The sequence below is a fragment of the Prionailurus bengalensis genome, chromosome D1 (assembly GCF_016509475.1).
Source record: "Prionailurus bengalensis isolate Pbe53 chromosome D1, Fcat_Pben_1.1_paternal_pri, whole genome shotgun sequence".
NCBI lineage: Eukaryota > Metazoa > Chordata > Mammalia > Carnivora > Felidae > Prionailurus > Prionailurus bengalensis.
In genome coordinates, this window is record NC_057346.1 from 16,469,030 (window position 1) to 16,491,790 (window position 22,761).

The window sequence follows — 22,761 nt, forward strand, 5'->3', positions numbered from 1 at the left end:
TCCCAGAGATGCCCAGGGACAGACGGGCTCACTGTTCTGCAGCTCGTGCCGGCAGGGGCCGTTTGTTGTCACACTCTGGCGGTGTGTGTCTGGCTTCTACGCTTACTTGCCCGATACCAGTCCTTGACCACGACGGATAAATTGTGGGGAGCATACAGAGCCGAGGGGGAGGGAAAGTATGACCCCTCGCAAACAGGCTCCTGTGTGCCTGGCATTCTGCAGGATACTTACAGATGTGATTCCATCTAACCACAACGTCCCTGGGAGGGAGGTGTCACACACCCTACGTTACAGAGGAGGAAACGACTTTGGAAGGATGACATTACTCACCCAAGGTGACACAGCCCATCAGTGCAGAGCTAAAGTTTGAACCCAGGCAGGGACTGCAAAGCCCTTCTCTGAGCCACGCACTATAGCGTGTGTGTGTGTGTGTGTGTGTGTGTGTGTGTGTGCGCGCTCCAACGGTGGGGGTGATGGTAGGAGGAGGCCAAGAGGCTGTACAGATCGATGATTCAAACGATGAATGGTTTTGCAAGCGAATCCACCATTAACGGATGTTATGACCTTATGAACATGATAGTCCGTCCCCTTAAGCCTCAGTTGTTTCGTCTACACAATGGAAATACTAACTCCCACTCTGCACAGGAGGCAGGCCAAAGAAAACTGTTTTTACGGTAACTTCAGAACTGTGTCACAAACTAAAAAAAAAAAATCACTCCAAAAACAGAGTTATGAAAGGCTGGCATAGTGGATGCACTCCCAGGGTAGACGGACCACCCTGAGTATGGACTGAAGTTTGTTCCACGGTCACAAAGTTGATTCTGAGTCCTAGCCTAAAAAAAAGATCTACATGTGGTCATTAATGGGACTAGGTAAGTCAGCCGACCCATTCCCACACCAAGAAAAACAAAAGTTAGGGGCGCCTGGGTGGCTCAGTCAGTTAAGCGTCCGACTCTTGATTTCAGCTCAGGTCATGATCTTATGGTTCGAGGGATCAAGCCCTGCATCAGGCTCTGTGCTGACAGTGGAGCCTGCTTGGGATTTTCTCTTTCCCTCTCTCTCTCTCTCTCTGCTCCTATCCCGCTCCTTCACGCTCTCTCTCAAAATAAATAAACAGACATGAAAAAAAGAAAGAAAAACAAATTTTACATAGAATGACAGAGCCAAAAGCTTGGGGGCCCAGGGAGGGCTTGAGAGCTGACCTCAATGTGCAGGGTTGCCCTGGGGAAGAGGAAAGTGCATATTTGGTATACAGAATTAGGACTCCCAGGTACAAGTTAGGGGAGGGAGGCAGGCTTTATTCCAATGAGGAATTTTCTAGTACAATAAGAACAATAGCAAAAGCTAACTGCTGTAAGTGTTACACATAACTATTCATTTTCTCTTCATACCAACCCTATGAGGTAAATACTTTTACAGATGGGACAACCGAGGCTCTTTCCCAAATGTACACAAATAACAAATGGGAGACCCGGAGTATGAACCAAAGCGGTCTGACTGCACTCTGTGCTACTCACCTCTACATTAGACTGCTCCCAACCTAAGAATTTGGGAATCTAATGACAGAACTGAAACAGCAACAGTGGTTGCCTTAGTTTGGGGTATTGGAAGCTATCAATTTCTCCTTTGTATTTCCCTGTTTCTTTCAATGTTTCTACATTCTGGCAGTCTAATGTTATAAAAGTGAACGAGGGTGGTGGGGGGGCTGAGGGTCCTGGGAGGCAGTGACCAGCCCCAGCTAACCCTCAGGGGTTCAGTGGGGCTCATGGACCACCTGGGCGGGGGTGGGGGGGAGACTTGGGACCAGATGACCTTTAAACTCCCAGACAGCTGCAGAGGCTTCTGTATTTAATCCCATCCACCGACACGGTCCATTCATTCCACAAACATCTGCTGAGTCTGTTTCCTCCTCTGCAATAGGCATCCTAAGAACACCTACTTCATGGGGCTCTTGTAGGGATTAACTAAGACAAAGTAGCAAAGTAGCCAGCACATTCTTTTTCTTCCTTCTTTGTAGGGTCCCAGCCCTTGAGAAGTTCACAGTTTAACATTTCTCTGGCTGGCTTCTTCTGCATTAAGTTGTTTCACCCCTCAAACAGGTGTAATCTTGGAGGGGGCCGACCAAATAAACGCGTATGGGCTTCCCAAGGGCAGGACAGTATCTGGTTCTCCCCATTACGTGAGCAAGGCCCAAATACACACTGATCAATACAATAATGAGAGGAAGGGGCATCCACCCACACCCACTCCTCGTCCTGGTGACGCACTCTAGGCATTTGCCAGGAGTCAATTAGAGGTTGGGGAAGGGTGCCAGAGACACAGCCACTGTCAGCTCACACCCAGGCTTAGCGAGACTTCACGAGCAGAGCCAGTGTCTGGCTCCCAGGGATGCAGGACCCTCGCCACCCTCCCTCCACTGACCAGTAGGTGGCAGCAGAGGCCAGGAATTCACGGGAGGAGGTCTAGGTGGTGTGGCCAAGAGGGGCCACCCCACCCTACCTCTGTCCCAAGGAAGAGGGGGCCACTGAGCACCTGGAAGGCAGGGGCTAAGCTGTCACATCGCGGAAGGGACAGAGTGACAGGTAGGATGGGAAACAAGTAGCCTGGGCTCCTGACCCCTGCTCCTTGCCCAGACTCAGCCGTCTAAAGCCCTAGGTGAGGAGAGGGAGGCTCCCTCAGGGCAGCCATCCCCCAGGGGCACAATGGGCCACAGCATCCTGGGATCAATGGGCACTCACTGTGGGTGGCCCCAATGGGCTTGTCGTCCTCCTCGCTGTCGGGTCCTGAACACCATTCGTCCCCACTGTACGGCTGCTTCCGCTCCAGCACACAACGCCGCTTACTCCGGGGTGCCACCTCTGCCCGGGCAGGACAGAGCAGGCAGGGGTCAGAAGGAATGCCCAGAGGCCCTGTCCTCCTACACCCAGGGTCTCCACAGGCCCATTCTCCCAGATGCCCCACCCCAAGAGGGCAATGCCCAGGACATGGTGGGCACTTTGCCAGCCCTTGGCCCCCACCACACCGCCATTTGTTTCTGATTTCTCTCTCCAGCCCCGCTGCCTGTCTCCCTTCCCCCACCCAGCACCAAGCACAGCATAATCCCCAACCACAACTGGTTCTAATTAGGGCTGGGGGGGGGGGATGGTGAGGGAGGGGGAAGGCGCTGCTACTCTTCCAGGCCCCAGAGCCTGCTCAAGCGCTCCCACCAGCTGGGATACTAGGAGGTTCCTAGGAGGTGTGTGGGTCTGCTCCTCACCCCAGAGCACCTCCCTCTCCCCCTCTGGAGGCTCTGGTGGGAAAGCAGAAGAGCAATGAGGCTGACCGGAAGCCCCATCACGCTGGGTGGCCCCTCCATGGGTGGCACCTAAGGATGAGAAATCTCCACCCTGGCCAACCCCACTCCTGAGAGAACGACCAAGTTGGTGGGTATAATGGGGGTAAGAGAAAGGCGACCCTGCATAAATGCTGGAGAGAAGCAAGTGACAGGAATCAGGCAAAGAGGGCAGCAAGCTTGGGCCTTGGACTATGGAACATGCTGGGGTCTTGGGGACCAGGAAAAGGGATACCTTTGGCCTCTGAATCCAGGGATGGGGTCCCAGCCTCTCGCTGCTCTCCAGAGTCCACAGACACGCTCCTCTCCCTCTTCACCTTGCCCTTGAGCGAGCTGAAAGGGGGCACCCCTGCCTGGGGGTTCTTCAGACTTGAGTTGCTAGGTGAGATCTGGTTGGCCTTGGCCCCATGGTTCCCCGCCCCCACGCCCTTCGAGCCCAGGTTGCAGGTGGGTCCTTGGTTCACATTCTGGTGCTGGGATTGGGCCCCGCCATTCCCTGTCTTGCCATGATTGGTCAACTTATTTTCTGGGTGCATTGGCTTGGCTGGGGCTGGGGGGCAGTGGCCGCGTGGGGAGAGCGGCGGGCTCCCTGGAGCTTCTCTCCTCCTGGGGTGGGGTAACCTGGGAGAAGGTGGGAGAGACATGAAAAGTTAATCTTGCTAGGGGCCTAGCGCACCTGATTTTGATGCCCCATCCTGCCTCACCTGGTGGTAGTGGAGGTGGGGGCTGAGTAGCATCTTAAGACCACCGGCTATTCCCTATCTCCCTCCATGGTTTCTCAGACAAGGGCTGAGGTCTTTCTCCACGTTGGGGAGTGAAGATAGGGCAACCCCCTCCACATCTCAGACCCCACGATTCAACTGGACACCAGGGCCTTGGTTGGCAGAATCCGCCCCCACCCCCAACATCCATCACACTGCAAGCCTCCATGGCAACTCCCCTCCTCTAGCACCTGACCAACACTTAAACAACCTCTTTTAGGGTTTGCTGTTTTCAGACTCCTTCCAAGTTCCTACACCTCAACTTTCATGTGCCCCTACACCAGCAGGTAAGGGAAATGGGACCTGAGGGTCATTGTTCATGCCCCAGCCCCCTGCCTCAGGGGAAGTGGGGAAAAGCACACTGGAGAGTAGTGCCCACTGATCCAGACAGCTCCCCAGAGCAGGGAGGGGGGGAGCCTGAAGGGGGTCCACCGGCAGGCCTGGCAGGCAGGCAGGCAGGAGCAGGAGGAAAGGGGGAGGGGAGTGGCGTGTTAAGCAGAATGGAGTGAAGCTGGAAGCCAAGGATTCCTGCAGCCTAGGCTGCGGGCCCTTTAAGCTCCAGCCCGCTCCCCCCACCGCCTCCCCCTCCCCGGAGACCTATTAATAGCCGCTGGAAAGATCACATCACGGGAGAGGATATTTATCCCCCCTCATTCCACACCAGCTCAGATTTATTTCAGCTCTGCTGTCCTGCTGCTGCCGCCTGGCCCTGTCTGCCGGCTTCTCCTGGGGAAGGGGAGGGAGGCAGGCACCGCCCCTCCCTCCAGCTCCCACCCCCGGCTAGACTGAGGCCAGAGGGCGCCATTGGACCCGACAGTGAGGTGGGCGGGGGTCTGCTCAAACCGTTTTTTTAGGAGGCAAGGGCTGGAAGGGACTGGAGCAGCAGTCCTAGCTGATTGCCATTCGCCTCTGTCCCCTGGGCCCAGGCACTAAGGCCGTGGGCTCCTGCCTCAGGGCAGGCCTTCCCATTCTGACCCCCCTTTAGCCCACCGGTGGCCTGGAAGCCAAGTGCCCACAGGGCTCACTTTCCAAGCCAGCACCGCTCAGCCCCGTGACCACTGGGCCCTTCCCTTCCCCGCACTCCGCACACACACTTCCCGCCCTCCACGACACCCACACACCTTGTCTTGTTAGCCAGGATCCTCATGGCTCCCACACACAGTGGGGCTACGGCCCCTGTGCGTGCCCAGGGCCCAGCCAGGTACTCGGTACTGGAGCACGGACTGCAGCAACAAGCCCCAAAGAGAAAACTTGTGACTTGGGGAGGGGGTGTGAGAAGGGGAGGGGTGACGGGAGGACCCAACAGCCCTGGGACTAGGGAACTAGAGAGGGTAAGGTGGGAATGGAAAGGGAGGACTACTAGGTGGGGTCTCTATCCTGGAGGCCGGTCCTATCCCCATCCCTCCCGCACCTTACCCTCAGGGAGCTTGCAGTCTCTGGCAAGCACACACCCCACACCCCCCGCCCCACCCCGGGCCGCTGAGGCAGAAATCACTAAAAGGATAGGTTGCAAAGGTGCCCGCGTGGGGCTGCCAGGAGGTCTGCTCTAGCCCCCTGGGGGACTCCCGCTCCCAGGCACGCCCCTCACCCGGGGTGGGGACCTCCTCACGCCCCGCCCCCAGGGCGCCCGGGGCGTGGAGGGGGCCGGGGTGGGGGCAATGCCCCGCCCCGCCCCCAGCTCGAGGCCTAGCCCGTGCCCATTCCAGCAGGCCCGGGCGGGCAGCTAGAGGCCTGGCGGGGCCCCGGGGCTGCAGCTGGGCTCTTCTGGAGACCAGTAACGCTGGCTCAGATTCCTCCCCGACCGCAAGAATGCAGGAGCCTCCCCTCCCCCCCCCCCCGCCCCTGCACCCCACCCCGCCCCCTTCGGCAGAGCCCGAGCGGAGAGGCAGAGCGAGCGAGGGAGCCAGCGAGCGAGCGAGGGAGCGGGAGACGGACAGGACTGCAGCGTGCCTCGCCAGGCCCCGCACGCGCCGCACGGACAGACACACGGCCAAGTGCGGCGATGGGCGGGGCGCGTGCGGCGGCGGGCCGAGGTTCAACCTAGCGCTGGGCGCCGCCTGGCAGGGGCTCAGAGACTCACAAGCACCCAAACTGACTCACACACACTCACAGCACACACGTGGACGGGAAGACAAAGACACGCACGGAGCCCAGGAAACTAAAGGCGCGCCCACGCCGACCCCGAGGAGGTGTGCTGGAGGGCGAGGGAGGCGCTGGCCCAAGCAAGAGCACGGAATCAGCCTGGGGCACCCGCGGACGCCCAGGCTGCCCGACAGCAGAGAGGGAGCGTGCCGACTCATTGAACAGATGAAAAGACTGAGGCCCGGCCACAAGGGAACCATGGAAAGTTGAGCCTGATAATGACAAAGAACCACGCGCGTGCGCGCACGCACACACACAGACACACACACGCACACGGGGCCACAGATCCACCAACAAACAGACTTACACAAGCACCACCGACGCCCCACCCAACCGCCCCCTACCCTGCCCTCCCCCGCCCCACCGACGGAGTGGGGGAGGGGAGGAGTCTTGGGCCTAGCTTTGCCCTCGTGATAGGCCCAGCCAGACACCGGTACGCATTCTCGCTGCTCCCTGGAAGGCTGCTGGAGGCTGGGCTGGAGCTGGAGGCGAGGCGAGGCTCCCTCCCACCCCCCCGCCCCCGTGATCCTGTGGAAGTCTAACCCTAATTTAACCCCAGGCATATTGGCCTTCCCTGCTCTAGCTCTGTCTCCGGGAAGAGAGGCTGCTCAGGGGAAGGTTCCAAAGTCCAGGGCCTGGCTGGGAAGCCGCCCGCTGCCAGTCCGCATCTCCTGCAACAGGTCAGAGCAGGAACAGTTAAAGAGTGGGGCTGGAGAAGGCACCTGGGCTTAGGGACAGGCCCGTGGCTGACAAGTCTCGAGCGCTCCCTTTCACCACCGCGCTGATCCTCAAAACTACCTACCACCCAACGGGGACAGTATCCCCATTTCACACCCTGGAAACGGAGATTCGGGAAAAGGGTCTGGGTCATGTGACCGGTATGTGGGAGCGCCGAGACCCCATTCCTGGGGTGTTTCTCCGCACTGCAGCGTCTCCCCCCCCCCCCTTTGGTGTCATGACGACGCATCAGGGCCTGCACCATATCGGTGGGCTTCTCACTGGCCACCTACTGGGCCCGCCCCCTGTGGGGCAGAGGGGCAGGGCGAGGGCCACCCACTACCTCCTGTGTTTACTTCAAATGTTGGGACCTGTAATAATTTGGGAAGGGGCTGTTAGAAAACTAGTCCTCTCCTGTGTCCCCAGTCAGGCCGGGGCCCCTCCTCAGAAGAATCTCGGAGTGACCCTCCCGACTCCCTCTCGGACTCCACCCCCTCGCTCCCACCCCGCCGCAGGGCGAGCTGAGTCAAGCACAGATGAGTCAGGACTTTCCCATCTCTCACACCTCCCCCCGTCTACCCCTCAGGAGTCTGCCCCAGCTCCCAACGACCCCTCATCCTCACACGTTCACAGGCCCAGAAGAGACCTGGAAGGCCTGGGGATGGGGGTAGAAGGGCTAATTCCTGGAGGGTGCAGTTTTTCACCACCGAGTAAAGGGACTTCCCAGCACTAGAGCAGAAGCCCCTGGGATGAGTGAAAGGAAAGGCACCACCGGGCTCTGGGAACAGCGCTGTGGCTCCCTCTTAGAGGGTAGGGTGGGGAGTGGTGACCTGTGCTCACAAACAGGCTTCAGTCACCAGAGTGAATGGCCAGGAGCACACCCTGAGAACAGAGCCCAGGAGGCAGTTGAGACAAAGAACCTCAGATCAGCTGCTTTGCTGGTTGTCTTCCTTGGGGGAGGTGGGGGCTGGGGGGGTAGCCAGCGGACCTGACCCCAGCTGGGGGAGAAGACCAGGAGGCTTCCACGGATGCTCAACACAGAACCGCCACAGGTAACAACAGGCATTCACACACCGGTTGGCAACCTGCTTGTTTCCAGCTGCCCCCACACTGGAAGCCCCTGCTTGGTTCACCAGCCAGCCCACCGGTCTCATTGCCTAGCTCAAAACCATCCAAGAGACGCAGTGAGAAAATGGCTTGGAGGCTCCATGCTCCCCCCATACAGTGGGCAGACACCTCTAGAGAGGAAATGGGCTGCCTGGGCCCTCTGTGATGGCCGAAAGGTCAGGGCCCTGCTAGAGCAACAGGGGTAGGATTATTGTCCCCTGGCGCAGGGAGACGCAGCTCCCAAGACAACAAGGTCCGGGTGCCCCTTCCTCCTGGGTGTCAGGATACCTTGGTCCCTAGAAGCTCTCCCCTACCACCCAGGTCACTTCCTCTTCCTGAGGTGGTGACTCAGCCAACAGGGGAGGTCAAGGATTCATACCCCAGCAGGAAATCTGCTCAAGGACCAAGGTATTGCTCTGGGACCCTCTATGGGGACTCGTAGACTCAGAGGCCTTCCCCTTGCCCTAGTTCCTAGCAGCTCTCCCCCTCTCCCCCCACCTCCTGCCAAAGGAGACCATGCAAATCAACAATTTTTGTCTGGTTGACAAACCACCTCACCCCACCTGCAGCCCCAGGGTGACGCCAGGCAACCTCAATTCTCCAGGGACATGGCAACTTCTGGCCCCAGACTACTGTAGTCTGGGGGCTCTGAACAGGGTGCTTCGGGCGGGGGGGGGGGGGGATGCTGCCCATTCTGGTGCCCACTGTCCCTTCTGGAGGCCGCAGAACAAGTGGCATTGCCTAGACAAGCTTGAAGTCACCTCACTTGGCTCCTTCAGCCAGTGCCAATGTGGCCAGGCCTTGGGACACAGTCATGCCCTGGCAGTGGGGTGCCCCCAAAGGCTGCTGCCCAATCCCTGGCTGCTCCCTCCCTCGGGGGGGGGAGGGGGAAGGGAGGGTGGGGGGCACAAGGAAACAAGACAGGGCAGGAAGCCCAGGCAGGCGGCGGGCACTCTGGGCCAGGCACAAACAGCCAACACAGGAAACCACAGCCCACCCCCGCCCACCCCACCCGCCCAAAGCTCTGGGAGAGAGGAGTTGCCAAGAGGCTGGTACCCCGACTGGGGCAAGGGCCTGGGGTTAGCCGGGGGCAAGGCGGGAGCAAGCAGTTCTTCAGCCTTCTCTCTGCCCCAGACCCTACCTGGGGAGGGGGAGAGGAAGCCAGGCTGGCAAGGGACGGTGCTGCCTCTTTAAATCCACCGAAATCCTGAGCTAGGCCCAACCCAGCTCTGGTTTCACAGGAAGGAAAGGAGCTCAGGAGCCAGTAGGGCAGGCGGTGGTGTCTGGAATTAGCCCCACCGGCCCAAATATATCTGGTCTCCGCCTGCCACCCCACTGGCACTTCCTGCCCCCTGGCACCTGCACCACGGTGGGGGTGGGAGAGGGTCTAGGTGCTACTCCCTACCCAGTGGGAGACCCTGGTCTCTGGAGTTGTCCTGTTGCTGGGTACACGTGGGTGGGAGGTGACCTCCCAAAGCCTTCCCAGAAGGGAGGAATGGGCAGGGTAGCTCCCTGAGGGCCCTCACCTGGCCTGTCCTCCAAGGGGTTAATCTGGCCCCTGTTGGGGGGGGGGGGTAGGGGTGGCCTAGGAACCTCCTCCAAACTGCCTGGCGGCTGGGAACAATGGGGCCATTGTGGGAGGACCGGAGTGCGGGCAGACTTGCTGGCACAGCCAGCCAGGCGGGACCTCACCCAAAGCCGGCCTGCCTGCCGCACTGCTCTCTCCCCCAGGTACTGCCAGCGGCCCAGACGTCCTCCCAACCCCCTCCCCTCGCCCGCCTGGCCCAGACCCCTGGCACCAGCAGCACCTGGAGGGCCCTCAAGCGCTGCCCACGTTGACATCCAGACTGCTCTGACCCTACAGGAAGCAGGGGCATGTGGGCCAGGGCCGGGTGGGGGTGGGGACTGACGAGACAGGATGTGTGCCTGTGATCCTCCTGCAGGGAAGACAGGAAGGCCAAACGGGGTTTCTGGTGTCAGTCCTGGCACCCTCAGGCCAGAAGGGCTTAGGGGATTGTGAGACCAGTGACCGGCAGGGTCCCCTGCCCCCGGGCCTCCTTTCCCACACTCACTCCATAAACCTGCTCCCTGAGGAGATCCTGCCCCAGCAGCCTCACCTTCTGGGGTCGGGACACTGGCAGGCAGTGAGAGTGATGCAGGGCAGTGGGAACTGGGTTTGCAGTCAGACAGACAAGGTGCCAGTGACATCCCGCCCTTTCTGAGCTATGGGACTTGTCCCTCTGAGCCCGTTTCCTCATCTGCAAAATGAGGATACATTTACAGGGTGAGATACTGGTAGTGAAATAGCTAACAGAACATGTATGACATACTCAGCCCTCAGGAAACCACCTTTGGCCCTGATATCCCCTTCTTTGCCCTCTGCATAGCACCCAGATATGTGGGCATTTGGTAAAGGTGGGCATTTGCCCTTGGAGTATCCAAGGGAATGGGGCCTGTGGACATCATATCAATGGTACCAAGTACAAACGCTTGGCTCTTCCTCTGCCCTTCTGGAAGAGGCCAGCTCCCTCAGCTAGCACTCCCCTGGGTATCAGTAGATGTACACTTGAACCCAGAGTGTGAACCCCCAAAGTGATAACGTTCTCCGCTCTCTTAGCTTCAGGTGTGTGTCTCAAAGCCTCAGGAGGCAAGTGGGAGGGGTTTTCCTTCAGTAGTGGCCTGTATCCTCCAGCCAGGCATCCCTCTCCCCGTCTGACCCCTTGGTAGTATCCTGCAGGGTTTGGGCTGCAGGAAGCTGGGGCCTCCTTTCTTGCCATGCGCATCTTTAAAGGGTGAAGGGTCCAAGAGAGCAAGAAAAGCAACTGGCACAGGCAGTTCTGGAAAGCATGGGTCCAGGGAGAAGACCTGTCCTCTTCTCAACTAGAGAGGGCTGTCCCTCTCAGGGTGGCTCCCCGAGCCCCCAAAGGGTTAACAAGGCCCTAAAAATAACCTGCTCCCAGCAGGACCCGCTGATTGGAACCCTCCAGCCATCTGTTCCCATTTTCTCCTGTTCACATTGGAACATCTGAAACCAGCCCCAGAGCCCCAGCCCGATCCCAAAAATAGCCCCAGCCTGCCCAAGGAACAGGCCCCAGGGGCTGGGCATAGGCAGCATGGCCAGCCCGGCAGTGAGGCATGGCCCAGGCCAACTCTGAGCCCTCACTTTCAGGCCCATAGAAGGGAGGCGTCCTCTCTGGTCCCAGAAGGAGGTGATGAGCAGAGCCAGGGTCTCCAGCCCACTCATCTTGGTACCAGGCCAGAGCAACAGGCCCTCATCTTGGTACCGACCAGCCAAGCCCAGGTCTCAGACCCAGGAGCCCTGGGATCCTAGCTCTGCCACATCTTAATCCTCTTTGTCCTGAGATTTGAATACTCGCTCCCCAGAAGATCCAAACCACCCGTCTGCAGAGCTCCCCCTGTTGTGGGTACCCCATGCCTGCTGCCTACTCCTGGGCTCCTCATCCAGAAGTTCCCAAGCCTCAACCCCTCCACTATCTCACTCCTACCCCAGGGCGCACAGGACCCTGCTCACCCAGGGTCACTCAGCATCCCCCCTGCCCCACGGCACACAGGGCTGAAGCAGAACTCTTTCCAGCACTGCCCACACTCAAGCAGCCCAGGAAAAGAGTCCTCTGGCCACGGTGGATGCCAATGTGACCCCAACCCACCCCCGGGGGTTCAGGATGCCTCCTCCCTGCCGGCTTGTGTACAGCAGGTGCCAGGCAGGCCCATCTGGGCTTCTATACATATCCCGGGCCTGGGCACTGCTCTGCCACACTTGGGGAAAATGTCCAGGCAGGGTACAGGGAATCTAGGGGACCCTGGACCCTGGGGCAGGCCTCACAGCTGCCATCCAAGTCACAGCTCCACACTGCCATGGCTCTCCCCAAGGAAGGTCCCTGACCTCTTAGGCCAGGAAGGAGAGGAGGCAACCAGTTAAGCCATTTAAGGACAGAATGTAGCGTTTCAGCCTGGTGAAGAACAGAGCAGCAGGGATGGGATGGTGGGAGGGGTGCTAAAGTTGATCTGAGCCAAGCAGCCCGGGGGAGGGAAAGCTCAGCCTGAGAAGTGCTGGCAGACCGGGAGGGACATGTCCTAAGTCCCCCGGGCTCCTCTCTGGGCCTCTGGCTATTTGGCAAACTTGCAACCCAGATGTTGGTGGGCTCCAACAGTGGGGAAACTGAGGCAGCAAGAAAGTGAGTCTGGAAGGGTATTAGAATCCAGGAATCTGAAGTGCTGGAAAGGTTGCCCCCCCCCCCCCCACTCCTCCCACCGGCCATCAGTTCTTCCCTGCTAGAGCACCACTGGGAGGGTCGGGAGGGGAAGGGTCGGGGGTTCCTGCAGAAAGCCGTGACTAATAATGAAGAGAAGCAACTCTAGCATTTATTGAGCACTTGCTCTGTAACATAAGACTGCCCCTAATGCTTCACATGCATGATCTGATTTAATCCTCCCCATAACGCCACAAAAAAAGTACTTTCCTGATCCCCACCTTTAAGGCACAGGGAAGCTAAGTAACTTGCCGAAGGTACACAGTCCAGAATTGGAAGAATCAGGATCTGAACCCAGACCCGCCAGCAATTGGGTTCGTCACCATTTTGCAATACAGATTCACCCTGGATCGGCTTTGACGAGAGAACGGGTGCCCCTCACTCATTCAGCACACACTCCCTCCACGCCTGATGTGCGCCAGGTCCTGGCTAGAGGCCCCCAGTTCCTGCCCAGGGAAGAGATCAAAGAGAGGGCACCAGTCCCCACCCCCTCAGCACAGGTGCCCTGAGAGCAAAGTTCTCTAGGGCCCCCAGTCCTACCCACCCCCAATCTGCTAAGTCCTCACCCATCCTGGTCCCTAATAGTGGGAAGGGAGCCAAGCAAGTTACCATGACAACAGCACAGGGCCCCAGCTGAGAGAGGCCCCTAGGCTGGCGGTGAGTCCGCCGCCCCTCTCACTCACCAGGTGGGGGTCAAAGGTCAAGTGGGACTCACTAGTGAGGGTGGAGTCTAAACCCTGCCCCCACACCTGCTCAGCCACACCTGTCACTGCTCCCCTCTTTTTTCAGGGCTCCAGTTGGAAACAGGACCACTTCCTGCCAGTCCCTGAGGGGTAGTAGCCTCCAGCAGGGAAGGAGGGTGGGGGGATTAGAAGCCCCTCCCTCCTGAGGACAGTCTGAGAGAAGGGCCTCCTCCTGGTCCTCAGCCTTCTCCAGCTTTCCCTAGTCCGTCCAGGAGCCTACAGGCGTGTTTGTTGTGAATTCAGAGAGTTGTTGCTAAGTAAGGAAGGAGGGGAGGGAGGGGAGGGAGGGAAGGAGGGGGGTGGTAGTAGGGAGAGAGCCTGTGTGTGTGTGTGTGTGTGTGTGTGTGTCTAGAGGCCAGGGCAGAAACCACATTACGGTGGCTGGTAGCCACCCTGGCTTTGACTCAGCCAGCTGAGGCCAAAGCCGGGACAGAGCAGGGCAAGTACTTGGGATGACCAGGAAACTGTACCTTGCCCTCCAGGGGTGATTGGCCAGGAGCTCCCCACCTCCCACCGGGATGGGATCCAGCTAAGAAAAGGATTGGGACTTTCACTGGAGTGGCGCTTTAACCCTTCCTGCCCCGCCCCGCCCCAAGGCTCCGCAGCTCCCCTCCAATGGGTGTAAGAGAACGAAAGGAGAAGTGGGGGCAGAAAGCCAGGAGGAGGGCGCCCAAGACAAAAAGCCAAGCGGGAGACTCAGGCAGACAAGAGAGCAGCGAGGAGGCTGCGGAGGGCACACACAAGCACACGGAGCTCTCACCTCAGGAGCAAAGTGTGACGGGCTCAGGCTCAAGGGTGTGGTCTGGGAAGGGGGCTCCCTGTGGAGAGACGGTCAGAGCTGGAAGCCCAAGCCAGCAATCTCTGCCCCTGCTCCTCCCATAACCCCAGCCCCTCCCCCAACATGCACACCACATAAACGTGTACACACAGACACACAGCCTGCAGCTCCAGGAAGTCTCTGAGCAACTCGGACACCCCCACCCCCCCCCCACCAACTCCAGAACTTCTGTGGATTGGCTGGGAGCCAGGCCTGACCCAGCTGCTGCACCACACCGCTCCCCCTCCCTATCCTGGAAGCAGGAAAGGAGAAGGCACTGGAAGATGCCTTTGAGAGAGAGAGAGAGAGAGAGAGAGAGAGAGAGGAGGGGCCGATGACTCCCATGACCTGGCCTGAGGTTCTGGGGGAAAGGATGGATGGGGAGACCTGAGGACCCTGGCTTTCAGTGCCCGCCGCCCCCAGGGCTATCCTATGTCAGAGAAAAGAAGGGTGCCTCTCCTGAGCCCCTGTGTGGTCTCTTTGGCTACACCCCTTATCCCCTGAAGACGCAAAATCCCCACCGGCCTCGGTGGGAGGACCTGGGGTGAGAGAATCAGGCTTAGCCATTCAGTCGGAGGGGGGCTGGGTGAAGCTCCCACAGGCAGGCGGGAGGGAGGCTGGTGGCTGGGCTCAGTTTGTACTGGGGGTCAAAGGGGAGTTCTTTTCCGAAGAATTCTGGGAGAGACGCCAACTAGAGCAAGCTGCTAACCACCCCTCCCTCTCTCTCTCTGCACTGGGGGCAGGGGGGTGTCCCTGCCAACCAGACTTAACCCTGTCCGGACTGTGTTGTTCCCAGGCCCAGGATGGGGGAGTTGGGTAGGAGACTTCCAGTTGAGCTCAACTTCCAGTTCAAGGGGGGCAAGTGTAGAGTTTCTGCCAGAATGAAGCTGGTTGCACATAGCCCCATCTGGTAGCACCCTGCCCTACCGCCACCTGGGTGACTTTTCTAGGCTCATCTCCTGAAGGTGTCTGCGGTGACGTGTGTGTGCGTGTCTCAGAGACAGAGATTGAGAAACAAACCGAAAATTCCTTGCCAAAGCCCTCCCCTTGCTGGGTCACTGAGCACTGTACCAACCTGTGCCTCTACCCCTCCCTTCCTCCCACTGTGTCCTGGGACCAGAGGCCATGGGGGTGGGGGGAAAGGACAGCTTATCCTTCTGCCTACCTCCTGCTGCTGTCTCCACAGGCCCTTGACTCCTACAAACAGCCCCTGCCGTGGCCCTCTTCTTCCTCACTGATTTGACCCAAGTGCTCCTGGAGGGAAGCATCCAACTGTAGCCAGAGATCCCAGGATGAGAAACTGAGTCATAGCGAGACATCAGGGTTTCCAGTGCCTGCATCCCAGGCTGACATAACAACATAACTCTGCTATCACCACCCTTGCTTTAGCCAAAAAAAACACCCCAAAAACCAAAAAACAGCCCCTCTGGCACCACCACCCCCTCCCCGCCCCACTGCAGAGCACAGTCTAACTGCAGAAGGGACGGATAAGATTCAACATCAGGAAGGACTTCCCAGGATCCGAGCTACAATGGCAGCTGGCCCCACCCCCAATGCCTCATATTTCTGGGGTGAAACATCACACCCCTAGGATTCCAGCCCCTTCTGTCTTCTGTGAAGGTGGGAAACACAAACGTCTTGTGTCATTTTACTGTCTGCCCCTAGCCAGAGAAGTCAACTTTCCTGAATCTTAAATTAGCCACCACCAAGCTCCCAGGTCTGATATGGCTGGATGTTCCTCATCCCTGCGGGAAGGAAGTGACTGGGGTAGAGGGGTAATCCCCTTTCCTAGTCCTTTCGGGCACCGGGCCTCCCTGTGACAGCCACCACCGTATCATCAGGTCAAGAAGACGGTGCACTGATAGTTTGGGGATCGCTCAAGATGCTGGGCATCTGCGAGGGGCAGAGGAAGAGAGGCCAGCCCTGGGGATAGTTTATCCCAAAGTCTCCCCACTCCACCACTTTCTCTCCAAGGACCAGAAGCCTTGGCCCCACTCCAGGAAACCTCCCTATCAAGGGACAGAGGACTCCATGTCCCAGGTCGCTGCAGGGAGACCTGTGACGACACACCCCAGACATGTTCAAAGGGAGGAGGAGAGAAGTGAGAACAGAAGCAGAGCACACACGTGCACAAACGCACACACATCCACACACGTACACTCATCAAAGAGACACAACCCCAGGCATACCCACTCCTTACAGATACTCCCCGTAGGTGCAACTGAGACACGGACACAATTCCCAAAGACACACATCCGAGATACCTCCTAAAAAGTAACCCCAAACTCCCTAAGAATGGCTCAAAACCCACAGAGGCTGCCATCCTCATAGAGAATGAGGAGATCTCAAGAATCACAAAACACATGGGCCAGTCACACAGAACTGCTGACAGAAGATACACCCACAGTGGGATACACACATACACTGGCGTGCACGCGCACGCACACACACAGAGTAGTATGCACGTGGCTGAGTGTTAGCACTCAAACTCACACACACATACCCTGGCAATGCACAGCGTGAGGTCAGATTAGAGGACTAAGTTCTGGGCTAGTGGGGAGGAGGGGAGGCAGAGGGGGGTGGAGAAGTACTCAGGGATTTCAAAACAATCTTGGTTTCGAAATGCTGGAAATGCTGGATTCAGGGCCATTCCCAGTTGAGGCTGGGGGGGGGGGGGAGTAAGGGGGAGGGGAAGACAGGCCGGTGCAGGGCCACCAGCCCTTTGGAGGAGGGGGTTGGACAGAGGGAATCCCAGCCTCCTCTGGGAGAAGGGGGCCTAGAAGAGACACCAAGGTTAGGAGGGGCAGGTGCTCCAGGACCAAGCAGGAAGGGCCTGGGGTGGAAAGGAGGCAAAAAAGGAGAGGGCTCCCCTTTGGCCACTGACTGAAAAAGTAAGAAGACAGGGAGGCCACCCCTCCCCTGAGGAGTGAGAGGAAGAGGGAAGCTGCCTGTGCCCACTTCCCCCAATTATGGGCAGTGGTAAACACCTTCTCCCCTACAGAGTAGCCCCCTGGCTGCCCTTCTCCACCAGCTAGCAGAGCCCCAAGGTGGGCCCAAAGCTAAGGGGTCCGAGAAGGTGGGGGGATAGCTAGGCCCTGCAGGGCTCAGAGATCTTTCCTGGGACCCGAGCCTCCCCATACTCAGAGCAGGGTGGGAGACAGCTGCCTGGGAACCAGGAGCTTCCCTCTTCTTCATGGGGGGGGGAGGGGAGGACGCTTTGGGGAGACTGAGGGAGTACAACACACCCCCGCACCCAGGAAGTCACCCCTTTCCTCCCAGGGCAGCAGAATGCCCTCCATGCCCCTCCCCCAACCTCTGGGGAAAGTCGGCAGTTCTCTCCCAGGGAGGGGAGGTCAGGCCAGGCTGGGGGTGGGGCTCTGGAGGCCTGGCCCTGGCACCCGGCAGAGGAAATTCCAGGCAGTAACTCCAGGCTGCCTTTAGGGCCGCCCATCCAAGTGACATGCAGCACCTCAAGAGTGCTAGTATGGGGGCGTCCTGGGGGCGTCCTCCACTGAGACCCTCAGCTCCCAGCCTCTGGCTACCTAGCCCTCCAATGGGCTCTAGCCCCAGCTCTAGTAGATAAAGGACAGGACCTGGGGAAACTTAGGACTCTCTGGGTGAGCCTCCACCAGCCCCATCCCGGCCCCTTGGCCACTCAGAGCCTCCTTTTCCCAGATCCCCGGGGGGCAGCCCCTACAGTGTGGCTAAGGGTGGGCAGCTGCCAGGGCTGGCAGGCAGGGGCAGAGATGCCAAACTACAGCAGCCGGGCGCTCAACAGGTTGAGCCAGTCCCTGGAACAGCCAGCCCCACCCCAGGGAGAGCGGGCCTGGCAGAGGCTCCCTGCCCGCGGCACCCAGCCTGTACCCGCTTGGCTCCCACGGCTGCCCACTTTCCCACGGTGCCATCCCCCTCTGCCCCCTCCCCCCCGGGTCAGCACCCGGGCAGCGCCCAGGGCTCCTGGCGCAAGGAAGGGATGCCATTTCCCCGTCACCCCTGGATGCCAGGCTCTTGGGGTGCCTCACTACCAGCAACCAAGGAGCCCTAGAAGAGCAAGCATGGCATCAGGACAACAAGAACTCCAAAGTGCCCCCCACCTCCTTGCTGGCTTTTCCCGGTCCTGGGGAGACGGGACACTCAGACACCCTGGCTCCCTGCAGCTGCCCCGTCCCCTGGGCGCTGGGGCAGAAGTTCAGCCTGTGGCGCCAAAGGCAGTGTGGGGGTGCCCCCAGCTCCTGTCTCAGACTCCCTGGAGGAGGGGCTGCAGAGCTGGGTGACCGCTGGCCCCTTCCGCTCCTGCCAGAGCTTCTGCTACCTGCAGCGCTGGTCCCTTCCTTCCACCCCACTCCTGGGCTCCACGGAGCTCCGTCCCAGCCACTCCCCCACAGGCAGGCATCCCCCCTTTGCAGGCATCTCCTTTAATCTAAAGCAGGTGCCAGGCATTCCAGCCCTGGCTGAGTCGACACTGCCACCCACTAGGCCTCTGCCCAGAAGGCTACTGCCCTGCTCATTCATGGAAGTCGAGTCCCCAGCCCAGGGCTCCCGCTTAACCCAGGTACCCAGACACTGGGGTGGGGGCGGGGGGCGGGAACTCCCCGGACAGGCACGGGTGCCCAGCACAGGTTCAATAAGCAAGTTCACTGGACCCCACGTTACCACTGCTGTGCTAGCCCCAGATTTCTGTGGACCACCAATCCCTCTCCAGGACTCTGTAATCTCTTCCCGCCTTGACCCTCAACCCCAGTAGTTAAAGACTCCTTTTGAACCTCCACATGGACCTCCACGACCCATCTCCAGCCGTAGGGCCCCTGCTATCCCAAGCATAAGAGTTACTCTGGATCTAAGATTATGCCATTCTATCCCTGACCAGCACCTTCGGAAACATTAAGCTCCCCTTCCCCTAATCAAGAACAACACAGGTAAGCAGAGAACCTCTGGAGGGAGGCGGCGAGAACCAGACCGGGTTCTCCAAGGCCAAGGAGCCTGATCTCTTAGGGGAGTGAGCACCTTCCTCCCTTACCAGACTTCCTCGGCCCCTCACCTTCCTTGCCCATTCTCACTGCCCATTCTCACTGGGTCCTGAGGCTTCTATCAGCAGACAATTCACAGATGACACCAGAAAGACAGGGCCTAATCACGCTCTTCCCCTGGGGCCACGAAAGCATGGTCTTGACCCAGAGAAGGCGAGATGGTGCTGGGGGGGTTGTGGGGGGCAGCAGAAAAGCCAGGCCCAACAGAAGTGGCTGCTTGCTGGAGAGGCTGAGGAGCAGGGAGAACCGGGGCAGTGGAAGCCCACCCACCCTGGAGGTCTCACTCAGAGAGCTGCCCAGAGGCATCAGTAGGATTCCAGCTGATACAGTGTGCAGACAGCTTTCCTAGGTAAAACAGGAAACCAAGGCCAAAGATCAAGCGGGCCTCAAGCCCCCTATCCCATGGCTCAGTCACATGCCCAGCTCACCTTTCCCAAGCAACACTTTTTCTCTCTGCAGCAGAGCACCCCCCCCCCACACCCAGACACAGACACACACCCCAAGCAGCAGACAGACTGAAGGAGGAGGGAGGAGGGGTGTCAGAAAAACCCGGAAGGAAGGAGGCTGGACAGACAGACAGAAGCAGATCCTGGCTTCACTGCTCCAGAGAGACACCCTCCAGACTCCCAGACTGTGAGGGACACTCTCTTTCTCTGCTCCCAAGAGGGAGAAGGGGAGAGTAGACTTAGTGTCTCCTGAAACCAAATTCCAGTAGCTCTGGGATAGGACATACCCCCAGACAAGTGAGAAGCCCTAAGCCTCACTTCTCTTCCCCATATTCCTCCCCCACGGTCTCCGGGGGGACCAAGGCAGAGGGAGCCTCCCCTTAGCAGAGCAGGGACACCTCCAAGGAACTGTGCGACTGCCCCACCCCCCAGCCAAGCCCACACCACTGAGAATCCTTGGCCGGGAGACTCCTCCAGTCACAGCCCCTGCTGCACCTAGGCACTGCTTGGGGGCAGAGGGTAACCCCAGCAATCCCCAATCCCAATGTACCTCTTTCTGGAGGCTCCCATTAGCCAGGGGAGGAGTGCTGGGGTGCTGAGACCCAAGGGGTTGGTGAGCCTGGGAGGGGGACTACATCTCCCAGAAGCCCCCAGGGCAGGGTTGCTGCTCCAGCTGGCCCAAGGCCGGCCTTGTTCTCTGCGCTAGGGTGGCAGGGTCCCCTTATTGCCCCTAAGCCCTCCCCCCTGAGCTCTGGGGCTGCCAACCTGATTGGGGGCCCAAGAGTAGCCACCACAAACCCTGAGGGCGTCCCCCACCCCTTAAACAGCCTAGGGGTGCGTGCCAGAGGGCAACAATCAGACTGTGTTCCCCCTTCCCAGTTCGAACTGGATCTCCCTCCTCGCGCCTCTGCCTGCCTGGCATGACTTTCGCCCTCGGCCCCAGCCCACCCCTCACCTCGCGCCGGTCGGGGGTCCTCACGCCAGGCCGGAGCTGGACACCATGACCAGGTCAGGGTCGGTGACTGGATTGGGGTGCTCCGGGTTGCCAGTTGGAGGTGCGGAGGGGGGCGGGCAGGCGGTGATCTTTTGATGCTGGATGCCTTGATCTCAATACCAGCCCGGGCCGGGAGAGGGTATCCGGGGGTCTCTGGGCGCCTGGGTTCCTGCCTCCCAACCGCCGAGCATGGTCTTGGGCGCCGGACACCGGCGGGAGAGCGTGCACACCCGCCCGGCCCGGGGCTCGGGGCTGGGGTCTCGGCCCCGAACCTCAGGGCTCCGGCTCCTGCTCCTCCTCCCTTCCTTCCTTCCTTCCTTGCTTCCTTCCTCCCTTCCTTCGCCTCCTCCTTTCACTTTCCCCGAGGCCCGCGGGGACGGCGGGCGCGGGGCGGGGAGGGGGCTGTCTGGGCGCTTATTGTTGGTCGGACGCCGAGGGTCCGGGTCGCAGCCCCCGGGCGGCGCGGCGCCGGGGGACCCAGGCGTGCGGGCGTCCGTCCGGCTGGCTCCGGGCGGCGGCGGTGGTGCAGCGGCCCCGGGTCCGGGGCATGTCCGGCCACTGGCTCCGCCGCGCGCCGCCGCCTCCCCGGGCTCCCCTGCGCTGCCGGAGCCTCGCTCGCCCCTCCACTCGGCTCCTCTCCCCAGCCTGAATAAGCATCGGGGCTCTCTGGCTGCCTCCTTCTGCCTTCATACCAGAGCCCGGAGAGGCCCCTGTCAAAATAAGAGCTCCCCCATCTCGCTCGCCTCCTCGCCCAACCCGGCTCCCCCAGCCTCCCAGTGGTCTGACTCGGTAAGGCGCCCGGCCGGCTGGCTAGCGGGAGGCAGGTTGGCCCGGGGGCGGGGAGGGGGTTTCTACCCTTCTCTCCTCCCCATTCCTGAGGACTGGGCACGAGACGCCCCAACAACATCCCAGGCAACAGAGAGATTTGACAAACCTACCCTCCAATCTACACTGATTGGAAGGAGTGGGAGTTGCCTGGACTTCCCGCAACCCCCAACACACACACACACACACACACACACACACACACACACACACACACACAAATACTGGGTCCCCTTTTCACTGTACCCACCCACATTCATTATGCACTGAGCATCTCTTTATTCATCTTTCTTTCCTAGTAGATCATGAGGTCCTTGAGGACATAGACTGAGTTTTTTCATCTCAGTCCTCAGCCCAAAGTGAATGCTAAGAAAATGTTTGTGGAAGCAAAATCTTTGTCTTCGCAAAAGAACTCTCTCCTAATCTCAAAGTGCTCCACGCGTGGGTGCACGTGCACACACACACACACACACACACACACACAAGACCCTACAGGAGGATAGATGCAATGAAAAAGAAATTGTAAAGCCCTTTTAAAAAGCATTTCACCAATGTGATTTCGGTGTTCACCACAAGCCCGTGAGAAAGATGTTATGGCCCCATTATATCGGTGAGGAAACTGAGACTTGCATTTGTTAAGGACCTCCTCAGGTTTATACGGCTAGAACGTGAGAAGCCCAGAAGTGGAATTCAGGTCTCCTTATCCCAGGACACTTCCCCTGTATCCCACTGCTCCCACCTAAAATTAATACCAACAAGTAACAAGCAGGGGCTGCTTCAGAAAGAAGACCAGCAAACCTGTTTGCTCCTGATATTCAGTTCCACTGCCCTCTCTCTTCCCCTTCGAACAGATGGTCCCCAGATAGCTCTAGTCCTTACAGACCGCCCTCTCTCCTGACTACCTCTCCTTACATCTATGCCACTCAACCGAGTGCTTACTTAACGTTTTGTTTCTCCTGTATATATGTTTGGTTGCCCCAAAAGATTGAGGGCCCAGACCATGCTTTCTATGCCTCTACATTCCCCACAGCACTCAAATGCTGGGCTCATAGCAGGGCTTTCGTAAACACTTATTTGGTGGGTTGATAGTGCCAGCAGCTGGGGCCTGGGCAAGGTCTGAGGAGGCACAGGTGGAGATGAGGGACAAACCCTCAAAAACAGATAACCCCTGTGTGAGCCTCACATCGGTTTACAAATCATTTTCATGCACATTATCTCTAGATCATGTTTTGATCCAATCAACAAAACTCCCCCAAGTGCCTACTAACTGCTGTGCCAAACACCAAGCTGGGTCAGGAGTTGAATCATCACAACCTCATGAGGTAGGTATTCCCACTTAAAGGAAAAGAAGACTGAAGCCCAGAGAAACTGGGCTCAGGTTTGAAAGATCCTAGAGCCTAGGCAGTAGGCTAATTTCCTCTCCTCTCTCCAGGGTCCTGTGGATATACGTGAGCCACCAAGGCAAAAGGGCCATTTCTCAGACAGCGTGCTGGTTAGAAGGAAGGGCCCACCCCATTTGTGTGGATCAGTCTCCCCTTACATACATGACAAACCACATGGGCTTGTTATGATCCGTTTGG

General features: G+C 58.9%; 1 protein-coding gene across 6 annotated transcripts in view; it reads right to left on the minus strand.

The window, feature by feature from the left end:
- BCL9L (BCL9 like) overlaps nucleotides 1-21,131 on the minus strand; it is a 28,581-nt gene extending 7,450 nt beyond the window's left edge. Inside the window, exons 1-5 of one of the 6 annotated variants that reach the window (XM_043579546.1) lie at nucleotides 20,318-21,131; nucleotides 13,833-13,890; nucleotides 5,214-5,315; nucleotides 3,567-3,952; nucleotides 2,739-2,858 (exon numbers count right to left, since the gene is read on the minus strand). In XM_043579546.1, the coding sequence (XP_043435481.1) occupies nucleotides 2,739-2,858; nucleotides 3,567-3,952; nucleotides 5,214-5,239 (532 nt within the window). In that variant the 5' untranslated portion in view covers nucleotides 5,240-5,315; nucleotides 13,833-13,890; nucleotides 20,318-21,131. Of the gene's footprint in view, nucleotides 1-2,738; nucleotides 2,859-3,566; nucleotides 3,953-5,213; nucleotides 5,316-10,175; nucleotides 11,697-13,832; nucleotides 13,891-20,317 lie in introns of those variants that run through there. The other 5 variants (XM_043579541.1, XM_043579542.1, XM_043579545.1 and 2 more) reach the window with 5 other exon arrangements.
- Nucleotides 21,132-22,761: the final 1,630 nt, after the last annotated feature.